Source organism: Crinia signifera, chromosome 9 (genome assembly GCF_055691185.1).
Source record: "Crinia signifera chromosome 9, ASM5569118v1, whole genome shotgun sequence".
Lineage (NCBI taxonomy): Eukaryota > Metazoa > Chordata > Amphibia > Anura > Myobatrachidae > Crinia > Crinia signifera.
The window spans coordinates 40,410,147-40,437,169 of record NC_139225.1 but is presented as its reverse complement, the minus strand read 5'-3'; the positions used below and the strand labels follow the sequence as shown (position 1 = coordinate 40,437,169).

The window sequence follows — 27,023 nt, the reverse complement described above, 5'->3', positions numbered from 1 at the left end:
TCTAGCTGATGCTAGTGCCAAAAGCAGAACTGTCTTCCAAGTAAGGTATTTGAGCTCGACCGACTCCAAGGGCTCGAATAGAGGAGACTAAGAAGGAGAGAATCAAATTTAAGTCCCATGTAGATGTGGGAGTGTGGAATGGAGGTTGATTTCGTAAAACCCCCTGAAAAAAGGTCTGTACCTGAGGCAGTAAGGTGTCATTTTCTTTGAAAGAAAACCGAAATGGCAGATATTTGAACCTTTAATGATCCAAGACGAAGGCTGGTTGAGAGTCCCGCCTGGAGGAAAAGGAGAAGATGAGGCAACTTGAAAGCTCTGGGTGACACTTGGCGACCTTCACACCAAGAAATATAAGCCCTCCATATTCTATAATAATGGATGGATGTCACTTCCTTTCTAGCCCGCAACCTAGCAGGTATTACTGCTGCTGGTATTCCTGCCCTTCGGAGGATTGACCTTTTAGTAGCCAGGCCATTAAATGAAGCCATCCTTCAGACAGAAGGTCGGGCTGAAGAGGAAGAGGCCAGGGTTCGTCCACGAGGAGGGACATTAGAATGGTGTACCAGGACCTGCGAGGCCAGTCCAGAGCTATAAGAAGCACCGTCACTTGCTCCCTGCGAATGCGTTTTAGAATCTGTGGTAACATTGGAAATGGAGGAAAGAGGTAGACAAACTGGTAATTCCAAAGGATTGTTAGAGCATCTACTCCTACTGCTGCCGGATCTCTTGTCTGAGCGCAGTACAGTGGAAGTTGATGCTTGTGTCGAGACGCCATCAAGTCAATTTGGGGGCATCCCCATCGAACAAGCCTCTGGAATACCTGAGGGTGGAGACACCACTCTCCCTAATGGATATCTTGGCGACTGAGATAGTCAGCTTCCCAGTTTTCTATGAAGACCGCTGAGATAACTTGTAGATGATCCTGGGCCCAGAGTAGGATTCGGCTGAGCTCTTTTATCGCCGCATAGCTGCGAGTTCCTCCTTGTTTGTTGATATAGGCCACTGTTGTGGTGTTTGACTGCTTTTCCTGTGAATAGATGGATTGCCTCCTGAAGTGCATTGTAGACCGCTCGGAGTTCCAGGATGTTGATCGGAAGCCGGGACTCCTGTGGAGACCACAGGCCCTGAAATTGACACTCCAACGTGACCGCTCCCCAACCTCAGAGACTGGCATCCGTCGTGAGAAGAGTCCAGTCCCAGTCCCTGAACATCTTCCCCTGGAGGAGGTTGCGGAAGTTGAGCCACCAAGACAGGCAGGCTCGTGGAGAAAGAGTCACTCTCTCTCATGGAGGGCAAGGTGAGAGCCCGACCACTGTTGCAAGAGAGAGAGAAAGAGAGATGAAGCAACCATATTGAACAGCCTCGAAAGGTGCTACCATTTTCCCCAGAAGGCGGATGCACAGGTATATGGTCACCCATCTGTGCTGGAGTACCAATCGAATCAAGAGTTGGAGAGAAGCGATCTTGTCCTGCGGTAAGAAGATCCTTCACTGTGCCATGTCCAGAATTATTCCCAGGAACAGTAACCGTTGAGTGGGCTGGGATTTCTGATAATTTAGCATCCAGCCATGCTGTAGAAGAATGGTCTGTTGTAAGTTGGAGACCAGCATTTCCGGAGAGGCTGCCTTCAACAGAAGGTCGTCTAAGTAGGGTACCACCATGACCCCTTTTGATCTGAGTAGCTGCATCATCACAGCCATGATCTTTGTGAAGATCCTGGGGGCCGACGACAGGCCGAACGGTGGAGCCTGAAATTGGAAGTGCTGGTCTCTCATGGCAAAACGTAGGAATGCCTGATGAGCTGGCCAGATTGGGACATGAAGATACGCGTCCTTGATGTCCAGGGACACCAAGAACTTGTTGGGCTCTAATCCTGCTATTACAGATTGTAGATATTCCATTTTGAAATTTACCACTCTCAGATAGGGGTTGAGATCCTTTAAATTGAGAATGGGACGTGTTGAGCCCGTCCGGCTTTGGCACGAAAAATAAGGTGGAATAAAAACCCTGTGTCCTTTGTTATGGAGGCACAGGAATGACCACCCCCATCTGTAGCAGCTTGTGAACCGCAGTCAGGTTGTGAAGAACCGGTGTGGCGGGTTCTTTTGGAAGTCTATTTTGCAGCCGAAGGCTACAGAGTCTCTGAACCAGGCATCGTGACAGGAGAGGGACCATGTTTTGCTGAATAGGCGCAGATGTGCCCCTACCCTGGGATCTCCCAAGTGGATTGGATGCATGTCAAGAAGAGGGTTTTGCAGTAGCCTTGGGATCCTGTTGGATCGTTGAAGCGAGTCCCCGACCTCTGTAACCACAGAACCGGCTCTGGAGCGCCCCCGGTAACTAGCCGTCGGGCGAAAGGACAAAAAGGATGGCCCCTAGAAGGGGCGTCTGGGAAGAGGAGGAGGGGCTGCCGACGGAAGAAAAACACGGTCTGCTCTGCTAACAGGGAGCCGGGATTATACTCGCAGAAGCCGCTGGCCAGTGGCATTGAGGCTCTGAGGGCTGTGGCGCAAACTGCAGGTAGTGGCATTCAGCTTCTCTGGGATAGTGGTCCCAGGAGCCGGGGACCCTGGCACAGACCACAAACAGTGGCACTGTGGTCCCCCTGGCAGCTGCCATGGTGCAGTTGGTTAGGCTGCTGGCTGTTCTCAAATGTAAAAAGTAGATTAAATAAACGTTATAAATAAAAAGAACATTTATATTTTGCCCTGACCGAACACTGAGTACCCAGCTCCTAGGGCATAATCTAAGACTGCCTGTTGGGGGAAGATCCCTCAGATCCGACTCTAAAATTTATCAAATCTCTTAAATTTTTACTGGAATCAGCAGTTGAAGCGAATGTCATCACAAAAGATGAGTTCCGCTTTCTCCTTCCTGATCATCCAATCACCCCTGTCTATTATCACCCCCCTAAGATACACAAATCCCTCACTGCACCTCCTGGTCGTCCTATTATTTCTGGTGTAGGGTCCCTCACTTCTAATCTTTCACATTATGTAGACACTTATTTACAACCACGGGTGTCCACACTGAGGTCCCACATCAAAGATACGACCCACTTTTTGAACCTGATCAGTCAGGTTAAGTGGAAAGACTCGTATGCTTTTATGACTCTTGACGTCCAGAGTCTCTATTCCAATATTCCCCACCAACTGGGAGTCAAAGCGGTAGAAAAAAGACTCTACCAAGATGGGGATCTCAGTGTGGAACATATTCAGTTTCTTCTTGACTCTATTACGTTTATTCTTAATCACAACTATTTTACTTTCCTTAATTCTCACTACCTTCAGACTATGGGGACGGCCATGGGGACCAGGTTCGCGCCCAGCTATGCCAACCTCTACATGGGGGAGGTGGAGGACCTCCTCGTGTGGGGGGGCGGCTGGGAGTCGAACCTGGTCCTCTATGGCCGTTACATAGATGATCTTTTTATTATTTGGGATGGGGATCTATCTTCTGCACTCACGTTTGTCACACACCTTAATTCTAATTTGTTTAATCTTAATTTCACGTATTCTTTTCACCCTAAAAAAATGGATTTTCTGGATATCAGCTTGGAAATTAAAGAAGATATGATTCACACTTCAAATTACAAAAAAACGGTAAATACAAACTCCTATTTGCACTATCAGAGTGCTCATCACCCCTCCTGGAAGAACAATATACCTAAAGGTCAGATGCTCCGCCTAAGACGGAATTGTTCAGACTTAAAAGTATTCGAACAACAGGCTACTGAACTAGCCAACTCATTTACAACAAGAGGTTATCCTGAACATATAGTTAAGAACGCAATGGAAGAGGTTAAAAAATATGATAGAGATGGTTTGCTAGTACCAAGAAAGAAAATCGCCAAAATTCCAATAGATAAAGGGATCTCTTTTATTTCAACTTTCAATACACAATATAAAGAAATAAAAACTATTGTCCAAAAAAATTATGATATCTTAAAACAAGACCAGACATTACGAGAGATATTGCCCCCAAAACCATCATTCATTTTCAAAAGAAATCGAACACTAAAAACTATGTTGGCTCCTAGCGAGTTAAAAGATCTTAAACATAACAATAAAGAACTAAAAACAACATCAACTGTCCCAGATATGTGGTTGCCAAACAAAATTCTAGGTTGCTACAAATGTGGGAGGAATTCGTGTATCACATGTGGATACATTAAAAATAAAACAAAACAGATTCCAATAGAAGGAGAAAAAAATCCTTATACTATTAAAAACTTCATTAATTGTAACAGTGACTATGTCATTTATTTATTAACATGCACATGCGGGTTACACTATGTGGGTAGAACCACAAGACCCATGAGAGTAAGATTTCTCGAACATCGCAGAAATATCATAAATAAGAATCCACTACACAGTGTGTCCCGCCATTTTGCTGAATGTCATAGGAGTGATCCTAAAGATTTAAGCATTGTAGGCATAGAACAGATTGATATTTCAAAACGGGGCGGAAATAGATTCAAGATATTATGTAATCAAGAGATATACTGGATATTTAAATTTAATTCCCTTTATCCGAAAGGATTGAATGATTCATTAGAGCTAAATGTTGTCTTATGAGAAATATTGCCCACCCTTCTAAAATTATACTGTTTTGCTGCTCCTATCTTTATGGTTCATCCTCCCTTCCATTGAATGATCCATTAGAGTTAAATGTTGTCTTGTAAGAAATATCGCCCACCCTTCTAATTTTATACTGGTTTGCTGCTCCCATCTTTATGATTCATCCTCACTTCCATTGTACCCATCCCCTCTCCCTCCCTCTTCCCCCTTTCCCCCCCCCTAATATACACTATATAACTATATGTATCTCCACTTCTTATTATTTTTATGTTCAAGCAATTATACAACTAAAAAAAAAAAAAAAAAAAAATTTTTAAATCATTGGAAACATAATAAAGTCAATAATTAAACAAAGAATGAATCAGATAATTCATATGAATCTGTAGATTTTTATATATCTTTCTTGCCCCTTCCCAATGGCCAAATGAAATGAAATAAGAACTAATAATAAAATCCATTCTTGGTCCCTCTCCGCTCATAATATGTATATAATATTGTCTATATCAAATGTGAAATAAGAATAATAATGTCTGTATTATATATCCGTCTCTAGTATCACGTAAAAAATTATGTCTAATGAATTTGATACTACTTTGTGGCAAAACTGCTTATAATAACTTCGTCTAGAATAAGTGGTTGATTTATAACTCCATCTTGCGTTTCAAGTATGAGGAAGCTGTTATTCCGACTGCGTGTCACATGCAGGAAATAACGTAGATGTCTCTGCCCACCTTGAGTTTCAAATATCAGGATATAGCTATCCCATCTGCGTGTCATACGCAGGAAATGACGGAATGTATTCCCTAGCAACGGAGAGACACTTCCGCGATGCTTCACCGGAGTCTCTCTGCCCGGACGTAATCAGCGTCAGGATCTAACATGAGCCGGAAGTGACGCGTGCGTCTCCAGTCTCCTAGCGCGACGTCACTTCCGATTTCAGACGATTGCATCCATGACAACAAGGATGCTTAGTGTATCATCACTTCCGGACAGAAGTAAACAAACTCCCCGCAATACACATTATATGTACGATCGGGGCCAATTACAACCAGTGATATTACTGCCGCTATATAATCTCTCAATAGAGTACTCAAACGAGACCCTAGTATACTGGGAACATACAATTATTGATAAATAAATTCTGACCCGGAAGTGATTAGATTCACTCATAGCAGGGCACTGACCCGGAAGTGTTTGAAATGTCATTAAATTTTATTTTTGTTTTTTCTTAACTTTATAACATTCGAATTGTGTCATGATTATATGTTTTAGATAGATGACTAATTCCACTGTCTCCGAGTAAGTCTATTTTATGTTTTTTGAGATGCTGTACAACACTGAACCAATTTGGTATGCAAATGAACCCAAGGGAAGCCAGGTATAAAAATGGCACCCATAGACCATAATGTACACCTTGATAAAGCAGTCAGTAGGCACTGCGAAACGCGTTGGTGACCATCCCATCTTGGACCCCAATCACCCAGGGACACTATCTTTTGCTGCCAAAGGACTGTTCCTACCTGCCCAATCACCTGATCGGACGTTTACCACCTTGGAAGTCTCAAGCCACATCAACATCTGTTGGACACCTGACCACTCGCAGTAGTGGGACTCCTGATAGGCTAATTCCATCGATGCCATCAGTTGAAGTCCTTGACAACAGCTTCAGGAAACCACCCAGTGGCAAATAAGGACTCTCCACTTCTCTCCAGGATCAGAGCAGGTTTTAATACCACTTGCATACTGGTGATTATAATTATTGGGTCCACCAATACGTCTATATCCACTTTTGCACATGCCAATGGTTCATGTTTTAATATATATATTTTATGTTTTTTATTATTATTGTGTATAATAAATTTTTCATTGTAAGTACAGCGCTGCTTTACTTTTTCTTATTGTTTTTTCCTGTGTATCTGGGAGCTGACTACTCCCCAAAGCAGCTGCTGTTTTGATTAAACTACTCTTGAAAGGCGCTCCATACCAACCCAGGTTGGTCCCTTTGCTCAGATTTTTCTATAGTCTAACGGAGCAGCCACCATGAGTTGTTTTCTCAATTACAATGATAGACTTACTCGGAGACAAACTTATTTTTCTAAGTGGGATAAACCCACAGAATGTATCACAAAGAATGTTGATAATCTTAAAGATGATTTTAACCTTCTGGAGGATTTGTTAAAATCCGAAACAAAAAACTGGCTGGATGCAACGAACCTCCAGAAGTACTTAGACAAAAAAATGATCCCAAGAGGTCTAAGGCTGTTTAAGCCATCAGTTTTTAATGGTGACAGTAATTACCAAGAAAAATGGGATGCTGTACTTGAAAAGTGTTCGTTCATGTTATTAGAATTGGTAATTGAATTTAGAATACAAAAAAACAAATCATTTGAAGCACAAATAGAGACTCTAAAAAATAAGCTAGAGACTTTCAGTAACACAAAGGAATATAAGGAGAGGGATATATTAACAACAGAAAAGGTAACCAAATTCGAACAAAATATTATCGATAATAAATGTAAGAAGTTCCAACGGGACCTAGATGATTACAATTCAGGTAATATCAGATCTTTTAGAGATAAACATAGACAGAGAACCTCCGATGGAGATTTTCCATATAAAAAACAATCAGAAAAAGTAAAAAATATAAGAGTGTATGACTCAAGTCCTAGGTCAGATTCCACGAAAGATCATCTCAGTAGAGATCGTCCTTACAACAGAGACCGTCCATATAGAAAAAATTCGTATAGAACACAGGGAGCCAGACCCAAAGACTCAAATACAAGAGAAAACTATAGTGAAACTAGAAGGGACCATGATGATTTTTTAGAATTACGCCAGAAAAGAAATCACAAAATAGAGAAAGAGGCAAGGGAAGGAACCCCGAAAAGGAGAAGGTTCTCAAGTGTAGAGGGAGAAGGGGGGGCAAGAAAATTCAATTAAAACGACTAAAATCAAAAACAACTGAAGATGAACAAAAAGTTGTCTTCAATCTATCTTCCAAACCTTTATCTATAGAAGAAACCAGACTACTCAATAAGGGTTTGAAATTCTCACCATCTACCCCGGCAAATATGTTCAACCTGTTCGTCGAATTGAACAGATTCGTACGAACATTATGTAGGCAGAAATATTTTGCAAATAAAAAATTAGATAAAATAATGAACCCTCAATACCCATTCTTCTTGATAGTGAAGATGATGAAGCATTACACTCTCTAATGATACTCTTAGATGAAAATAATTCCCAAGATATTGAGAAAAAATTATTCAATATAGATAAAAGTTCAATCCATAAAAAATCCGATTTCTTTCCGATAAAATCGAAAGGGACATTTATAGAAAGTTTCTATAGACTGACCCTTGAAGATTTTAAAAATCTGTGTTCAACACAAAACTCAAAAAATAAGCTAATAAAAGATAACCTCACAAGACACGAGAGAAATACTCTTAATAAATTGATAAAAGACACTTCTATCACAATAAAACAGGCGGACAAGGGGGGGGGGATAATAATTCAAAATCGAGAGGATTATATCTGTGAAGCCTTAAGACAGTTGGAGGATGAGGGGACATATGAAAAATTACCCTCAGATCCGACTCTAAAATTTATCAAATCTCTTAAATTTTTACTGGAATCAGCAGTTGAAGCGAATGTCATCACAAAAGATGAGTTCCGCTTTCTCCTTCCTGATCATCCAATCACCCCTGTCTATTATCACCCCCCTAAGATACACAAATCCCTCACTGCACCTCCTGGTCGTCCTATTATTTCTGGTGTAGGGTCCCTCACTTCTAATCTTTCACATTATGTAGACACTTATTTACAACCACGGGTGTCCACACTGAGGTCCCACATCAAAGATACGACCCACTTTTTGAACCTGATCAGTCAGGTTAAGTGGAAAGACTCGTATGCTTTTATGACTCTTGACGTCCAGAGTCTCTATTCCAATATTCCCCACCAACTGGGAGTCAAAGCGGTAGAAAAAAGACTCTACCAAGATGGGGATCTCAGTGTGGAACATATTCAGTTTCTTCTTGACTCTATTACGTTTATTCTTAATCACAACTATTTTACTTTCCTTAATTCTCACTACCTTCAGACTATGGGGACGGCCATGGGGACCAGGTTCGCGCCCAGCTATGCCAACCTCTACATGGGGGAGGTGGAGGACCTCCTCGTGTGGGGGGGCGGCTGGGAGTCGAACCTGGTCCTCTATGGCCGTTACATAGATGATCTTTTTATTATTTGGGATGGGGATCTATCTTCTGCACTCACGTTTGTCACACACCTTAATTCTAATTTGTTTAATCTTAATTTCACGTATTCTTTTCACCCTAAAAAAATGGATTTTCTGGATATCAGCTTGGAAATTAAAGAAGATATGATTCACACTTCAAATTACAAAAAAACGGTAAATACAAACTCCTATTTGCACTATCAGAGTGCTCATCACCCCTCCTGGAAGAACAATATACCTAAAGGTCAGATGCTCCGCCTAAGACGGAATTGTTCAGACTTAAAAGTATTCGAACAACAGGCTACTGAACTAGCCAACTCATTTACAACAAGAGGTTATCCTGAACATATAGTTAAGAACGCAATGGAAGAGGTTAAAAAATATGATAGAGATGGTTTGCTAGTACCAAGAAAGAAAATCGCCAAAATTCCAATAGATAAAGGGATCTCTTTTATTTCAACTTTCAATACACAATATAAAGAAATAAAAACTATTGTCCAAAAAAATTATGATATCTTAAAACAAGACCAGACATTACGAGAGATATTGCCCCCAAAACCATCATTCATTTTCAAAAGAAATCGAACACTAAAAACTATGTTGGCTCCTAGCGAGTTAAAAGATCTTAAACATAACAATAAAGAACTAAAAACAACATCAACTGTCCCAGATATGTGGTTGCCAAACAAAATTCTAGGTTGCTACAAATGTGGGAGGAATTCGTGTATCACATGTGGATACATTAAAAATAAAACAAAACAGATTCCAATAGAAGGAGAAAAAAATCCTTATACTATTAAAAACTTCATTAATTGTAACAGTGACTATGTCATTTATTTATTAACATGCACATGCGGGTTACACTATGTGGGTAGAACCACAAGACCCATGAGAGTAAGATTTCTCGAACATCGCAGAAATATCATAAATAAGAATCCACTACACAGTGTGTCCCGCCATTTTGCTGAATGTCATAGGAGTGATCCTAAAGATTTAAGCATTGTAGGCATAGAACAGATTGATATTTCAAAACGGGGCGGAAATAGATTCAAGATATTATGTAATCAAGAGATATACTGGATATTTAAATTTAATTCCCTTTATCCGAAAGGATTGAATGATTCATTAGAGCTAAATGTTGTCTTATGAGAAATATTGCCCACCCTTCTAAAATTATACTGTTTTGCTGCTCCTATCTTTATGGTTCATCCTCCCTTCCATTGAATGATCCATTAGAGTTAAATGTTGTCTTGTAAGAAATATCGCCCACCCTTCTAATTTTATACTGGTTTGCTGCTCCCATCTTTATGATTCATCCTCACTTCCATTGTACCCATCCCCTCTCCCTCCCTCTTCCCCCTTTCCCCCCCCCCTAATATACACTATATAACTATATGTATCTCCACTTCTTATTATTTTTATGTTCAAGCAATTATACAACTAAAAAAAAAAAAATTTTTTAAAATCATTGGAAACATAATAAAGTCAATAATTAAACAAAGAATGAATCAGATAATTCATATGAATCTGTAGATTTTTATATATCTTTCTTGCCCCTTCCCAATGGCCAAATGAAATGAAATAAGAACTAATAATAAAATCCATTCTTGGTCCCTCTCCGCTCATAATATGTATATAATATTGTCTATATCAAATGTGAAATAAGAATAATAATGTCTGTATTATATATCCGTCTCTAGTATCACGTAAAAAATTATGTCTAATGAATTTGATACTACTTTGTGGCAAAACTGCTTATAATAACTTCGTCTAGAATAAGTGGTTGATTTATAACTCCATCTTGCGTTTCAAGTATGAGGAAGCTGTTATTCCGACTGCGTGTCACATGCAGGAAATAACGTAGATGTCTCTGCCCACCTTGAGTTTCAAATATCAGGATATAGCTATCCCATCTGCGTGTCATACGCAGGAAATGACGGAATGTATTCCCTAGCAACGGAGAGACACTTCCGCGATGCTTCACCGGAGTCTCTCTGCCCGGACGTAATCAGCGTCATGATCTAACATGAGCCGGAAGTGACGCGCGCGTCTCCAGTCTCCTAGCGCGACGTCACTTCCGATTTCAGACGATTGCATCCATGACAACAAGGATGCTTAGTGTATCATCACTTCCGGACAGAAGTAAACAAACTCCCCGCAATACACATTATATGTACGATCGGGGCCAATTACAACCAGTGATATTACTGCCGCTATATAATCTCTCAATAGAGTACTCAAACGAGACCCTAGTATACTGGGAACATACAATTATTGATAAATAAATTCTGACCCGGAAGTGATTAGATTCACTCATAGCAGGGCACTGACCCGGAAGTGTTTGAAATGTCATTAAATTTTATTTTTGTTTTTTCTTAACTTTATAACATTCGAATTGTGTCATGATTATATGTTTTAGATAGATGACTAATTCCACTGTCTCCGAGTAAGTCTATTTTATGTTTTTTGAGATGCTGTACAACACTGAACCAATTTGGTATGCAAATGAACCCAAGGGAAGCCAGGTATAAAAATGGCACCCATAGACCATAATGTACACCTTGATAAAGCAGTCAGTAGGCACTGCGAAACGCGTTGGTGACCATCCCATCTTGGACCCCAATCACCCAGGGACACTATCTTTTGCTGCCAAAGGACTGTTCCTACCTGCCCAATCACCTGATCGGACGTTTACCACCTTGGAAGTCTCAAGCCACATCAACATCTGTTGGACACCTGACCACTCGCAGTAGTGGGACTCCTGATAGGCTAATTCCATCGATGCCATCAGTTGAAGTCCTTGACAACAGCTTCAGGAAACCACCCAGTGGCAAATAAGGACTCTCCACTTCTCTCCAGGATCAGAGCAGGTTTTAATACCACTTGCATACTGGTGATTATAATTATTGGGTCCACCAATACGTCTATATCCACTTTTGCACATGCCAATGGTTCATGTTTTAATATATATATTTTATGTTTTTTATTATTATTGTGTATAATAAATTTTTCATTGTAAGTACAGCGCTGCTTTACTTTTTCTTATTGTTTTTTCCTGTGTATCTGGGAGCTGACTACTCCCCAAAGCAGCTGCTGTTTTGATTAAACTACTCTTGAAAGGCGCTCCATACCAACCCAGGTTGGTCCCTTTGCTAACATTTATATTTTGCCCTGACCGAACACTGAGTACCCAGCTCCTAGGGCATAATCTAAGACTGCCTGTTGGGGGAAGTAGAGGGGAGGAGCCAGCCACACTAATTTCTTAAAGTGCCCAAGCTCCTAGTAGTCGCCCTCTATTCCTCAGTGCAGATCTCCAGTGCCACCTAGTGGATGAAGGAGAAATGGACAAAAACATTAATTCAGATTGTTCAAATCAAACAGGTTCAACTACAGTACTCAGTAGTGTCTGAGCGACAGTTTTTGTCCTTTTCCAGTAAATATTACATTTGCTCCCATCCAGTACCATGTTTTTATTCCATCCAAGCAACTAGTTGGAGGAAAGTTGGTCTGATGTGTGGCCAGCATTAGAATCAGCAAAGTCTGGGACTAAGTAAAAACCAGACCTGGACTAGGCCCCGGGACGCCGGACCGGACATCAAACGCTGCATTCCGTAGCTTGTAGTGTCCCATCCAGGGGGTGTTTTGTCCGGGGGGGTCCCTGTGATTTCACCAGGGACATGGGGAAGGGGAAATTACTGCCTCCCCGTGTGGTCTGGACTATTTTGGTTCTTATTACACCCCTGACCATGCACGGAGGCTGTATTCTCCCCTTCTCAGTCTCTCTGGTGATGGGTGTCAGAGCAGCCCCACCGGACGGGACACCCCTGGCAATGCACCCGCACCCTCCCTCCCGGTCATTATTGCTCAGTTAATTTATAGGCCCAATACTGGTGCAGCCTCCAAATTGATAACGTGATTATTAGTGATCTGCTGTGTATTTCTTTACATGGATATAATGAGCTGCTTTATTTTCTTTTATCCAGTCAGCTGGTGTCTTGGAAGCAGTGTTGACTTTTGCTGCATGCTGTTTCTACCTCTTAAATTGTCTATGGGATGGTTTGTGTGTCATCAACTTTGTGCTGCTGCAGTCAGTGCAGTGACTTATTGGAATAGTCTATTACACGCATGGGGCAGGGGAGAAATGGGTCATCTCTGCAGATCTACGGGAGCAGGTGGTCCTGAGAGCCCTCTCTGCTCTGAGCCTCCTTAATGTGTGGATTATTCCCTGTACCCAGAGAGCACAGGGAGGTGTGCAACGCCTCTGGTCTCGCCTCACCCTCTCTCTGGTGCATGTGGAATACGCCTGGCTGGGCACTATGTCCACTTAGTTTAGTGGATTGTACAGACAGAGCAGGGAGGGTGAGCTGGTGGCAGGACAAGGCACAATGGAATGTGTGTTGTGAGCAGAAGAGAAAACACAGCAATTAAAATGGATGAAGTTTGATGGTGACAGAGGAGTCAGCATTGGTGTAACAGATGTGTGTGAGTGTGTCATAGAAAGCAGGTGCAGGGTTCGGCGGTAATGTTAAAGACACAAGGGAATAAGTAGAAGCAGTAACAGTATAGTGGGGGGCAGGCAAGTACTGTGACACTTTCTAAAGAATGGAAATGGAAGGAGGACCTGACTCTGTCTATAGTACCATGATAAAGAAGGTGAGCAGTGATTTCTGTCCCCCTTTCCCCTTTCTGCATTCTGCGTCAGGCCTGTACAAGCAGGGTCAATAATGCTGCAGCAAATGTACTAACTGGTAATAATGTGATCTGTGCCTCTATACTGTTTCCTTCTGTGGTGCCTGTAAGCCCCTGTCTATTCCTGCATGTGTGGGTTCTCTCACACAGGTATATGTGGATTATGTGCAGCTCTATTCTGCCCAGTGTGAGTCTTTAACCAGCTGTAGTTCGTATATGTGTGTCTGTCTGTTGGGCAGTTGTAGTGTGCCTGTCTGTTGGCCATTTGTAGCATTGTTGTGTGTGTTTGTTTGTGTGTGTGTCTGTTGGCCAGCTGTAGCACTTGTGTGTGTGCCTGTCTGTTGGCCAGCTGTAGATTGTGTGTGTGTGTGTGTGTGTGTGTGTGTCTGTCTTTCTGACAGCTGTAGTGTGTGTGTGTGTGTGTGTGTGTGTGTGTGTCTTTCTGACAGCTGTAGTGTGTGTATGTGTGTCTTTTGGGCAGCTGTAGTGTGTTTCTTTCACAGCGTTGTAGTGTGTGAATCTTTCAGACATCTATGGTGTGAGTTTGCATCTAATTTAGACAGGTGTAGTGTGTGTGTGTGTGTGTGTGTGTGTGTGTCTTTCTGACAGCTGTAGTGTGTGTGTGTGTGTGTGTGTGTGTGTGAGCTGTAGTGTGTGTGTGTGTGTGTGTGTGTGTGTGTCTGTCGGCCAGCTGTAGTGTGTATCTTTCACATTGTTGTAGTGTGTGAAATCTTTCAGACATCTATGGTGTGAGTTTGCGTCTAATTTAGACAGCTGTAGTGTGTGTGTGTGTGTGTGTGTGTGTGTGTGTCTTTCTGAAAGCTGTAGTGTGTTTGTGTGTCTTTCTGACAGCTGTAGTGTGTGTGTGTGTGTGTGTGTGTGTGTCTGTCGGCCAGCTGTAGTGTGTATCTTTCACATCGTTGTAGTGTGTGAATCTTTCAGACATCTATGGTGTGAGTTTGCGTCTAATTTAGACAGCTGCAGTGTGTGTGTGTGTGTGTGTGTGTGTGCGCGCATGTCTGTTGGCCAGCTGCAGTGTGTGTGAAGGGGTGTACACACGGGGCAAATTTGTGCTATTTTCTAAGCAATCTGACTAGATTGCTTAGAAAGTAAGCACAGATCTCTCCGTGTGTATGCTCCGAGAGATTAAATATCTCTTGCTAACTAAGTCAGTGCATGCAGTCACAATCTAGTAAGATTGCTTAGCAAATGACTGCAAATCTCTCTGTGTGTACAGAATGAGAGATACTGATCACAATCTCTCATTCTGAACCATTACCCTGACTGTTTTTGCTTAAGCAAAATTGCTTAGCAAAATCGCTTAGCAAAATCACTTAGCACAAAACTCTGCATGTGTATGTGCTCCCCATGGGAGATCTTGACACCAGCAAAATTGATTAGCAAAATAGCTTAGCAAAATTGCTCAGCACAGATCTCTACGTGTGTATGCCCCTTGAGAGAGAGATTACCATGCAGCTGTGGACTGTGTATCTTCCTGCCTGCTGTATATCTGTGTTTTGTCTCTCTCTCAGGGGGTAGATGTATGAAGCAATGATAAGGGAAGAGAAGTGATAAAGTACCTGGTAATTTTTCACCTGTCAATCAGCTCCTGACTGTTAAGTTACAGGCTGGGTTTAAAAAGGGACAGTTAGGAGCTGATTGACCGATGATAATGTACCAGGTACTTTATCACTTCTCGTCCCTTATCACTGCTTCATACATCTGATCCCTACGTTTGTGTTTCTGTCCTAACTAGCAATAATGTTCCATGTCTGCCTCTGGCCATCTCTGGCCATTCTCTGTGTGTTTCCTGTGTCACTGATGCTCTGCTGATAACAGCAGGCTCACATGCTCCCAATCACTCCCTTTTACAGATGCACTGACTGTGCAGGACAGAGCCTGGAACCATTGTACTGATCTCTGTCCCTCTTCATGGAGAATCCTATGGTAGTGTTATCACTCTGAATTTCTCTCTCGCTGGCCATTCATCCATCTCTTGTATAACTCTGATCCACTCACCCACTATCCCCCCCCCCTCCCGACAGAACTCTGACTATATTTCTTTTTCATTTAAATCCTGTTTCCCATTGTTCCCGTGGGTTACTGTCTGTAGTAATAAGCTGTGCATGACTATTCTTCCCTCTGTGCCTCTCTGTGTCAGGGGGAGTCTCGTGGCAGTTCCAGGCGGCGGCGGTTATTTTGGAAACTTCGGCAGAGATGGAAACTACTTGGGCTCTTCGAAATTGACAAAGAACATGAATTTTACCTGTTGACCTGTGATCTAAAAGAAGGATTAAGAGATGCTATTCAGGATACATTACACACGGATAGCACGGTAAAGTCTGTATATACACCCATGCCAGCAACCCCTTTCTGTGGTACATTTAAAATTACAGTGTTTCCCAACCTCTGTCCTCAAGCCACACTAAAGGCCCATACACACAGGGCGATTCCAGCGCTATTTCTAAACTATCTGACTAGATCGCTTAGAAATTAAGCACGGATCGCTCCATATGTATAAACAAACCCCCCCCCCCCCCCCCCCTCACTAGATCTTAACTGCATACAGCTAAAATCTAGAGCCCGTCCCTGCGATGTTATGAGCTGGAAGCCAGGGGATCTGCTCGTATGCGTGGTTAGTGCCGACACCCCCCCTGGGGGTCTGCGCAGTACAGCAGCAGAGGCTGTGTGCGCCCCCCACCCAACCTCCATGCTAACTGTAGGACGCTGCAGTCGTGAGGTTGGCCTACCCCATTGGTGTAAACAGGCCCTGGTTTGGACAACCAGGGATACCCATTTTACACTGCCCCACCACCCGGGTCCTCCCTGGGTTCCACCCTGTTCAAGACCATGTTAGTATTCCCGGGAAAATAGACCTGGGTTTTTTTCAGCTTCCCCATTTATACCACCGGTGACTCGGGTCAACGAGACAAAAAAACAGGTTTTTGCGGTGGTGTAAAAGGGGTATTAGTGAGCCTTGAGGACCAATGTTTGGAAACGCTGCTATAGTAGGTTGATTGCAAGCTTTGAAGATCATCTTGTAGGATATGTTACATAATGATAGAGACTGTGGTCCAATAGCTACTTAAACCTGATGGCATGTGTATTATTGCACATTTTATAAATGATATCAAGTGACATAAGAAAATAATTTACAAATATTCATATCTATTGAGCAGTGATGGCTTCACAGAGGTGTCAGCATAAATATAGGGCAGAGCCTCCATGCATTTGCCTGTCTCGCACACTGTAACCAGCGGTGAGTCTTACCTCTGCGGAGTAAAGGGGCTGCCGCGATGAGGGACCCCCCTCCGCTGCGCTCGTGGTCCCCGCCACTACCAATTCCGGTCCCCTTCCACACCACAGGGCCAGCGCATGTGCAGTAACTTCTTCGGTACTGTGCATGCGCTGGCCCCCAGCCTCTATAGGCTGCTTTTGCAGCAGTCCCCAGACGCATATTCAGGGTCCCAGGTCCGGCGCATGCACGGTATTGTTCTTGTACTGCGCATGCACGGAACCTGGTTTTTATGGGCTGCCGCTCAGCAGCCCATGTAGAGGAATCCCGAAGGGAAGGAACACCTCCCAATGGGACTACCTTGAGTGACTGGCAGGTCGGACTTCCAAAAGGAAGTCACTGCCAGTCACAGTGAAGCCAGAGCAGTCTCACAGACTGCATCTGGCTTTACTTAGGCCCTTATTCAGATGTGATCGCAGTACAAATTTATACTCAAAATGGGCAAAACCATGTGCACTGCAGGTGGGGCAGATGTAACATGTGCAGAGAGAGAGTTAGATTTGGGTGGGGTGTTTTGAAACTGAAATCTAAATTGCAGTGTAAAAATAATGCAGCCAGTATTTACCCTGCACAGAAACAAAATAACTCACACAAATCTAACTCTCTCTGCACATCTCTCTCATCTGCCCCACCTGCAGTGCACATGGTTTTGCCCATTTTGAGAACAAATTTGTACTGCGATCAGATCTGAATAAGGGCCTTAGGCAGAGAACAGTGGCGAATTTTGCCTGGGTGGGTTGCATCCCATAGATAAAAACTGACACAGACTAACCCATCAAGTGCACTCAAGATGGCTGCCTTGCCTGATATGTGTGTGTCTTGAACAATGCATGGTTCTGATGGTTTTATAAAGTTTCTGTTCTGTATCCCTTAAGTGATACAAAAGCAGGTGAAAATTAATACTTTAATACAGCGGTGTAGCTAGGCGACATGGTGCCCAGAGCAAGGGCATATTTCGTGCCCCCCCCCCCCCCTACATTTGAAAATAAAAAATACAGTAATGGAATCTGCTGCGCTATAGAAGACGCTGTAACGGAATCTGCTGCGCTATATAAGGTGCTGTAACGGAATCTGCTGCGCTATATAAGATGCTGTAACGGAATCTGCTGCGCTATATAAGGTGCTGTAACGGAATCTGCTGCGCTATATAAGGTGCTGTAACGGAATCTGCTGCGCTATATAAGGTGCTGTAACGGAATCTGCTGCGCTATATAAGATGCTGTAACGGAATCTGCTGCGCTATATAAGACACTGACAGAATCTGTTGCTCTATATAAGACACTAACAGAATCTGCTGCGCTATATAACAACCTGTAACGGAATCTGCTGCACTATATAAGACACTGATGGAATCTGCTGCGCTATATAAGACGCTGTAATGGAATCTGCTGCGCTATGTAACATGCTGTAAATAAATATATATACATATAAAGATCTATACAGCACAGCAGGGCAGCAGCAGAAGCCAGAGAGATTCACTCTCCCAGAGATGGCCGCTAGTTAAATTGGCATCCGGTTCTAGCAATTTAACGGGAGTTTCAATGTTCCAACACTCGACAGTTGGAACATTGAATAATGACTGTCAAGATACAGTCAAAACAGGTCATCAATCCAACTGTCAGGAATGTCCTGACAACCATTGGCCATTGGGCAAAATCCCAACAGGGTCCAAATGCCGACATTTAAAATGGAGACACAGTCAAAATGCCAACATTTTAAATATTGTCATGTCAAAAAGGCAACTGAGTTTTTCATGATTTTTGATTTGAAACCAACTAGTTCTGACTTCACGTTCCAAGTGGGCATAGAGTTAGAATGTAATAGTGTACCGAGTGCAGCGAGGCACCGTGCCCGAATCAGACAAGATACTTATACGGAGTCTATGTCAACATAGACACCAACAAAAAATAAAATCATCATGCCTACGTTTTGACCATTCAACATTTTAAATATCGCTGTTGTGGGAGTTAGCCACCGGTATGGCTCCTGTTGTCATGTTTCCTCTTGCAGCAGGTGGGATCATGTCACCCGTGCGGCCTCTGTTTGACAGTGATCCAGCCACCCCTGCTCCGCCCTCCCTTAAGGTAGATAATTCCAATGATGGTAGAGATCCAGAGGAAACTTCGAATGATGGTAGCCAACAGTGGCGTAACTATAGCTCTGCAGCCCCCGCGGTGTCGGGGAGGCGCAGAGAACGTTTGGGCGCCGGGGGTCTGCTGGGCTATAGTTACCCGCTGCTGTCTCTGCCGGTACCTGCCTGCCGTGCCCGGTGCCGTCACGTCCCGACTCCCGTATCTCCCAGCGCTGGCTAGTGGCTCCTGCTGCTATAATGAAAACGGAAACTTAGAAAATGGCTGCCCCCATACTGCAGACAGTTTTCTGTCTGCAGTATGGGGGCAGCCATTTTCTAAGAGACTTTTCATTATAGCAGCAGGAGCCACTAACCAGCGCTGGGAGAGACGGGACCGTGACGGCACCGGGCACGGCAGGCAGGTACCAGCAGAGACAGCAGCGGGGGGCGGCGAGGGGAGGGGGAGTGGGGGCGCCCAAAAATTTGCGGCGGGGGGGGGGGGGGGGGGGCGCAAAATACATAGTTACGCCTCTGGTAACCAACCACCCAAAAGGAGGTGTACAACATCTGACGAAAGCTCCCCAAGTTGTGAAAACTTAAACCAAGGCTTTGGGTCCAGCTATTTCCCAGTAGAAAATTGAGTTGAATACAAATGGCCAGCAGATGAAACAGGAGATTACTATATGTTACAAGAACAAGTCAGTGAATATTTGGGTGTCACCTCTTTCAAACGTAAATACCCAGATTTAGAAGCACGCAGAGTTCTCCGTAATTCTTCAAGAAAAAGAGCACCAACGCATTACTGACCATTACAAGGAATACTCGCAACAGCAGCAGAACACACAAAGGCCCTTATTCAGATCTGATTGCAGTACAAAGTTGTTTGGAAAATGGGCAAAACCATGTGCACTGCAGGTGAGGCAGATGTAACATGTGCAGAGAGAGTTAAATTTGGGTGGGGGGTGCTGAAACTGAGTCTAAATTGCAGTGTAAAAATAATGGAGCCAGTATTTACCCTGCACAGAAACAAAATAACTCATACAAATCTAACTATTTCTGCACATGTTACATCTGCCTCACCTGCAGTGCACATGGTTTTGCCTATTTTCCCCAAAATTTGTACTGCGATCAGATCTGAATAAAGGCCAAAAAGTGGAGGCAAGCAAAGTCCCCAAGTACATTAAAAAAAGCTGCCAAGAAAGCTGCAGAGTTTAACAGTAATTTAAATCGAAAAAGAATGGAAGAGAGAAGAGCATATTTTGATTTACAAGCGCATGTAATACAAGTGCCTCAGGGAAAATACAAATTTATACCTGCTGATATGACAAAAGTCAGCTCTTATCCTGTATCCCTCATACCTGGACAGTTTCAAGAGTATTATAAAAGATATTCACCAAATGAGCTCTGGTGCTTGCCCCTTAACACAGCCTTGTTTGAGCATCCACTGGATCCCCTGGACCCTGAATCGCTGGCTCTTGATAGTGATGGAGATTCTGATGAGATTGATGAAGGGCACAATGAAAAGAAAAAACCCAGTAAGACAGCAATGTAATAGTTCATCTGGGAATGAAGGCGAAATAACCCCCCCCCGCACACACACACACACACACACTTCAAAAGGAGAGCACCAAAAGTTCTGTAGGGTCCAAATCAACCACTGGGTACAAGCCTAAGTCCATCCCAAATGCTATTTGTGGAATTTGTCTGAAGGCAAGGGCGTAACTAGCATAGGTGCAAGGGGTGCAGCTGCTATGGGGCCCAGAGCCTAAAGGTTTACTGTTTTAAGTAATGTTTTACACACATTTAACACCATCAGTTTCTAAATGGGGGTCCTTAAAAACTTTTGCTATGGGGCCTGCCAGGGCCGGTGCAAGGCACCGGAGCGCCCCAGGCGAGTCAGGGTGGGGGCGCCCCGGTGCCGGGGGAGGGGGGGGGGGGGGTACCTGTCCTGCGGCGCTGTGTATTTAAAGCTGGCGGTGGCGGCAGAGAGGGGTCCCTGCAGTCAACGAGCGCTATCCGCCGGGCTATGCGGAAGCGCTTCTGTTGTGAAAACACTGGCCGCACGGCGCACGCTGATTGGCTGAATCTCAGCCAATCAGCGTGCGGACAGTGTTTTCACAACAGAAGCGCTTCCGCATAGCCCGGCGGATAGCGCTCGTTATTTCTTATTGACTGCAAGGACCCCTCGCTGCCTCCGCCGCCGCCAGCTTTATATACGCACAGCGCCGCAGGACAGGTACCCCCACGGCACGGGGGGCAAAATGCCGCCCTCCAGTGGCCGGCGCCCTAGGCAAATGCCTAGATTTGCCTAGTGGTGGCGCCGGCCCTGGGGCCTGCGAATATCTAGTTACGCCTCTGTCTGAAGGGTAAGGACGTCACCAAGAAGACCAGATCGGAGAAGCTTTTTTATTTATTTATTTACAGTTTCTTATATAGCGCACACATATTCCGCAGCGCTTTACAAAGCATAGTTATGAGCAAAAACACATACTGAATTACAGTACAAGATAGTTTAGTACAAGTACATGGTTAATATGGATAGTTGCATCAGGGGACAGGACACTGAAGCAATCATCAGGGTGACAGAGGTTTATTTATTCTCAGAAAGGCACATGAGGAGAGAGGGCCCTGCTCGTACATTCTAAAGGGGAGGGTTAGACAGACATGGGTGACACAGAAGGGAAAGAGAGCATAAACAGGTTAGGATAAGAGATGGTCAGGTTTTATGCAGGAGGGTGGGAAGAGGTCAGCTTAGTCTTTGATATTTTAAGTCTAAAAAAGCGCTGGGTCATCCAAGAGTGGATAGCAGAGAGACAGTTGGAGATATGAGTGAGGATGGAGGGAGAGAGATCCGGAAAGGAGTGGTAGATTTTAGTATTTTCAGCATAGAGGTGATACTGGAAGTCGAGTGAGCAAATAAGCTCACCCAGAGTGGACGTGTAGAGATAGAGAAGAAGAAGGGCAAGATTAAAGTGTTGGGGGACACCTACTATCAATGGAAGAGCAGGAGAGATAAAGTCATTAAAGGTACAGCTGGGCATTTTCAAAACAGACAGTGCACATACAAGCATTAAAGCTGTGTACACACGGGGGCAATAGGGGCTGAAATTGCTGGGAATATGGTCGCTGGCAACCATATTGCCAGTGATGGGAGTGTGCCCCGGCGATAAATCGCCGGGTGCGCGCTTCTGTTTTCAGCCCCATTCTAATCGCTGGTCGCAGGAGCTTGCTGCTGCGACCAGCTAATTACCTCTGCGGCTCCCCCGGCAGAGGTTCCTTTTCATCAGCGACCATCTCTGGTCGCTGATGAAAAGGAGACACTAAGCAATATATTGCTCAGCAATATATTGCTAGCAATGTATTGCTGAGCAATATATCTCCCCCCGTGTGTACGGGGCTAAGGAGTGATATTCACAGTTTTAGCAGTTGTAGAAATGGTGATATTCTGGATGAATAGCCAGATATAAAGGCACATTTATCAATGATCGCATTTGCAATGCGATCCTGGGCGGAATATTACCGCCCAGGATCGCATTGTAAAATGCGATCACATCACTGGGATGTATCATCCCTGGCACTGCAGGGACAGGGCTCCGAAAGGAGCCCGTCCCTGCGAAGTGCTAAACCAGAAGACGGGGGGTCAGCGCATGCGCGGTTATGCGCTGACCTTCGCCGACCCCTCTTACTGCTCGGGCAGTGCGATGTGTAGCCATAGGCTACAATGGGCTATCGCCATATCAGAATGGCGATATCCCAGGGGTGCGATGCCGGGCTGCCCCGATGTTGATACATCGGGCAGCTTCGCATCCCCCATAGAAACCTATGGGGGATGCGGCCGGCGGCGCTGCAGGGAGGATCGCAGCAGGGATCGGAGATTCCTGCTGCGGGCCCCCTTTAATACATTTAGGTGAAACTTAATATTTGCGGTTAACCCCCGAAAACGGGTGTTTTGGGGGATTTAGCCACAAATATCAGTTGATAAATGGGCCCCTAAGCAGCCAGGAGTAGTATGTAGTGAGGATGAAGTGAGCTCACTCAAAGCAGTCCCTTGGTTTTCTGAGTTTCTGTTGTTTTCTGTCTTTCTGAGTCACTTTGATACCAAGATGTCAAGTTGGTTGGCAGTTTCTGTCCAGGCTAAGTCCAGACTTTAAGCTATGTAACTGTTTTCTCCCTAGTTAAAAAGCTTCCTACTTTAAAATCTGACAAAATATCAATCGTCTGCTTTCAATGGTCAGCCTGGTATTTATTGTTCAACAAATTGAACCTGATTGACTCGAGATTTATCCTATGTGCAGGAGGTTCAATCTCTTCCAATCTCTTGGTTATACCCAATGGCACAGAATTGTGGATTGTGTCCTACACATCAGGCACATAATGTAGGGTACACACCACGATGACCCGCTCACGATGCACATCGTGACCGGGTCGTCAGTGTCTCGTCCGACCCGCTCATGGTGACGCGGGGGGTCACGACCCGCTCACGATGTGCACCATGAGCGGGTCCGATCCAATGGCGACCCGCACCCGGCAGTATGGTCGTTATTCAGATCCTACCTGTAGCAGGTAGGATCTGAATAACGACCGACCGACCCGCGGGACCGCGCATCGGATCGGTATCGGTCCACACCAGGACAGAAAAGGGCCCAATCACCACACAATCTACATCCAATTGGTCGGAATTGGATCTAGATTGAGGGGATCGGGACCTAGTCGTCCTGGTGTGCACCCAGCATAAGATTTTGTCAGACAGGCACATCAGATCTTGACAGATAAATTGACTCAAATTGGATCAAATCTCACAAAATCTCACAAGTGTAAGGGCCCTTTAGGATAAACAAATGGTAAGCGGTTGCATACCATCCCAGCCACTAATACATTCTAACTCACTTTAATTCTTAATACAATTGCACAATTACCTATGATAATGCAGTATGCAAGGCAGAGTGATGGTGACTCAATACTGGCAATGGCATGTACAGATTAAATACCTGTAATGAGATGAATAAGAAGAAGACAGGCGATACATCACAGTCGTTCCAGGCTAAGTCCAGTCTTTAAGCTATGTAACTGTTTTCTCCCTACTTAAAAATCTTCCTACTTTAAAATCTGACAAAATATCAATAGTCAGCTTTCAATGGTCATTGCTCCCAATGTGAGAACAGTGGTCACCCTTCGTGTTTAGATATGTCACCTGAGCTGGTTGCAGTAATCAAGAAATATCCTTGGCAATGCATGGAGTGCAAAACATGTATTATATGTGAGCAGCCTCATCATGAAAGGAGATTGCCAGGAAATCAGACTGAACCCGTACAGGCTACGCAACCATAGCAGCATCAGCAGATGAAGTATATAAGGGTGGCAGAATACGGGATACGGTCACTAGGTCTACAAGGATTAGGTCAACATGCAGGATGGCTGTTGTGACCGAATGACGACATGGGGTTAATTCGACAAAGTCATTAGCTCGACACAAGCATGGCGAGGGCAGGGGTGCACATTTTTTAGGGTCCATGTCGACATTCGGATAAAAAAAGTGAAAAACCACATGTCGACCTAATGTTTTGTGTCGACCGAATGACCCTGTCGACCTAATGCTTGTTGATTTAGTTGTTGTCTATCCAAACTGCAAAAAAACGCAGGATTTTGTGTTGACTGTGCTGGTGGCCACTAGATGGTGCAGAGATTTAAGCGTTGCTCTGTTGGAGGGTGCATAGCCGCAGGCTATAACTGTTATGATGATCCATTATTTTTATAGAGCTGGTGACCTGTTATTTATGTTTCTATATAATCACCAAGCTCAGCAGGTGCTACTGTACATAATTTCTATTGTATACACTTTTTTTTGTTGTTTTTATAAATTCTTATAATATTATAAATTATTTATAAAGAATGTGTCGACGTGGTTCATACTTTACTATCCAAATGGACATAGAGTTAGATTTATAATACAGATTATAGATTTATACAGTGTCCACGTTGACCTATGCTGACATAGGCCCCGCCCCTAAAAAACCTTGAAAAACTCATGTCGACCACTCTTGAACCTAACGCTTTGTTACTGTCGGTCTAGACACCATTCCTCCGCTTTACCATAACCCTTTACACATTCATCTCTCACTGCCCAGGATAATGGAGTTTGGCTCCGATCACTGTGCGCTGATATTCACAAGTGTCATGTGATTTCTGCATTCATTCATTCATTTAATGTTCACCCAGCTCAGTGTAATAGCACAGTCTCAGTCTGCTGACAGAGTAAGAATTACTTCACCCAGACTCTCCTTCCCCCATGCACTCTGTCTTCTGGACTCGTCAGAGCACATACAGTAATTAGAGGGAATTGGGGAATGAATGTGCTGGATGTTTTGTTTAAATGTCTGAATAACAGTATGTAGGCTATTGTCTAGTTATTGACCTCTCTAATAAATAGTGTATACTATACCTGCTTATATATTGTCATTGTGAATATCTTACATGCGCTTTAAGAAAATTTATTATCAACTACTGGGTCGTTATTATTTTTTTATTATCAGTTTCTTATATAGCGCATACATATTCTGCAGCACTTTACAGAGACTATTAGAACATTCACATCAGTCCATGCCCCAGTGGAGCTTACAATCTATATTCCCTGACACATGTACACGCACACACAGACATTCTAGGGTTCATTTTGTTTGGAGCCAATTAGCCTACCAGTATATTTTTGGATTGTGGGAGGAAACCGGAGTACCCGGAGGAAACCCACGCAAGTACGGGGAGAATATACAAACTCCACACAGTTAGGGCCATGGTGGGAATTGAACCCATGACCTCAGTGCTGTGAGGCAGTAATGCTAACCATTACATCATCCGTGTTCAATTACTGTTGAGAAATCAGTGGCTGCCTTTTCTCGGTTTCACCATTTTTATTCTTTTTTTTATCCTTCAGGCTATCCAATTTGGATGGCCAGAAAAATAAAAACAATTTTTGACTGAAAAACACGGTTTTGGTGAAACCTGTGTGTTTTCACTGGAAAAAGACCAAATTTTTTGGCAGGTGAAACAAAATCCCCAATAAGATACAGCATGCACCGGCTTATCGAGGTTAATAGAATAGCCCTGTGGCGAGATGATAATTACCCACTATCATTGATCGGAGGTAATAGAATAAAGGCCTTGGTGTCAAACAGTTATGTGTTTGTGGTTGACTTGTGAGGGTTCTATATTAATGTAAGTAAATTATTTCTCTTGCAGCAGTTGTGTCTGACCGATGAGGATTACAGTGCTAAACTCACACAGGGCCATGAGGTAAGGCCCAGTCTCATCCCTCTGCCTGTGTCCTACTATTACTTATACCAGGTGTAACAACCTATAGCACTCCAGCTGCTGCAGAACGACACATCCCCCCCAGCATGCATTGCTGTTAGTGCATGCTAACACTGGTGGTACATGCGCTAATGTGTAGTTACACAGCAACTGTAGTAACACAGGTTGCCCACCCCTGCCTTAAACCACCCTGTGGCCCCTGTTTCACTTTACTGGGCTTATGTTCAACAGGGCTATGTTATGAGGACGTACGCAGGCCCTGTGTTCAGGCACTTTCGTCAGTCCCTTGGGTTATCGGAGGAAGGTTACCAGCGGTCTCTCTCTTCCTGTGGACTTTACCTACAATTCATTAGCAATTCCAAGAGTAAGGCAGACTTCTTCCTGACGTAAGTCTAATGGGGGTTTATATTGAGTAGTTACTTTGACAAGGATGTTTTTGTAAAAATATTTTCTATACCTGTTCACTGTTTATTGAATCTACCACACATTTACCCCAGCGGTACTCAAGCTCATGTGAAACTACAAGCTTCAGACTGCTGGAAAGCTGCGATTTGTAAATCCATAGCTACTGGAGAGAGCCACAGATGATCAAGTATGTTATGCTGTATATCAGTGGTCGCCAACCAGTCCCTTGCAAGCTACTAGTAGCTCGCAGTCCTAATCCGGGTAGTTCGACCCCTGCTGACTGCTCCAGCTGCCTGCCTGTAACACTCCTCCACCTGCCCATAGCACTCCTCCACCTGTCCATAGCACTCCTCTGTCTAGGATGATACAGACTCTAAAGGTTATACTTCACCTCTAGTGTCTGACAGGGAGCACAGTGTTACCCGTAAGTGCCAGGGG

At 43.9% G+C, this 27,023-nt stretch overlaps 1 protein-coding gene and 1 pseudogene across 4 annotated transcripts in view; both read left to right on the top strand.

The window, feature by feature from the left end:
- Window positions 1-27,023, top strand: part of PIP5KL1 (phosphatidylinositol-4-phosphate 5-kinase like 1) — a 45,808-nt gene that overhangs the window by 9,377 nt on the left and 9,408 nt on the right. For 2 of the 4 annotated variants that reach the window (XM_083158962.1, XM_083158964.1), the window contains 3 exons: window positions 15,671-15,844; window positions 26,109-26,162; window positions 26,412-26,566. In XM_083158962.1, coding sequence (XP_083015088.1) covers window positions 15,671-15,844; window positions 26,109-26,162; window positions 26,412-26,566 — 383 coding nt within the window. Of the gene's footprint in view, window positions 1-12,741; window positions 13,474-15,670; window positions 15,845-26,108; window positions 26,163-26,411; window positions 26,567-27,023 lie in introns of those variants that run through there. The other 2 variants (XM_083158963.1, XM_083158961.1) reach the window with 2 other exon arrangements.
- LOC146035480 (PHD finger protein 10-like) lies at window positions 19,410-20,561 on the top strand (annotated as a pseudogene).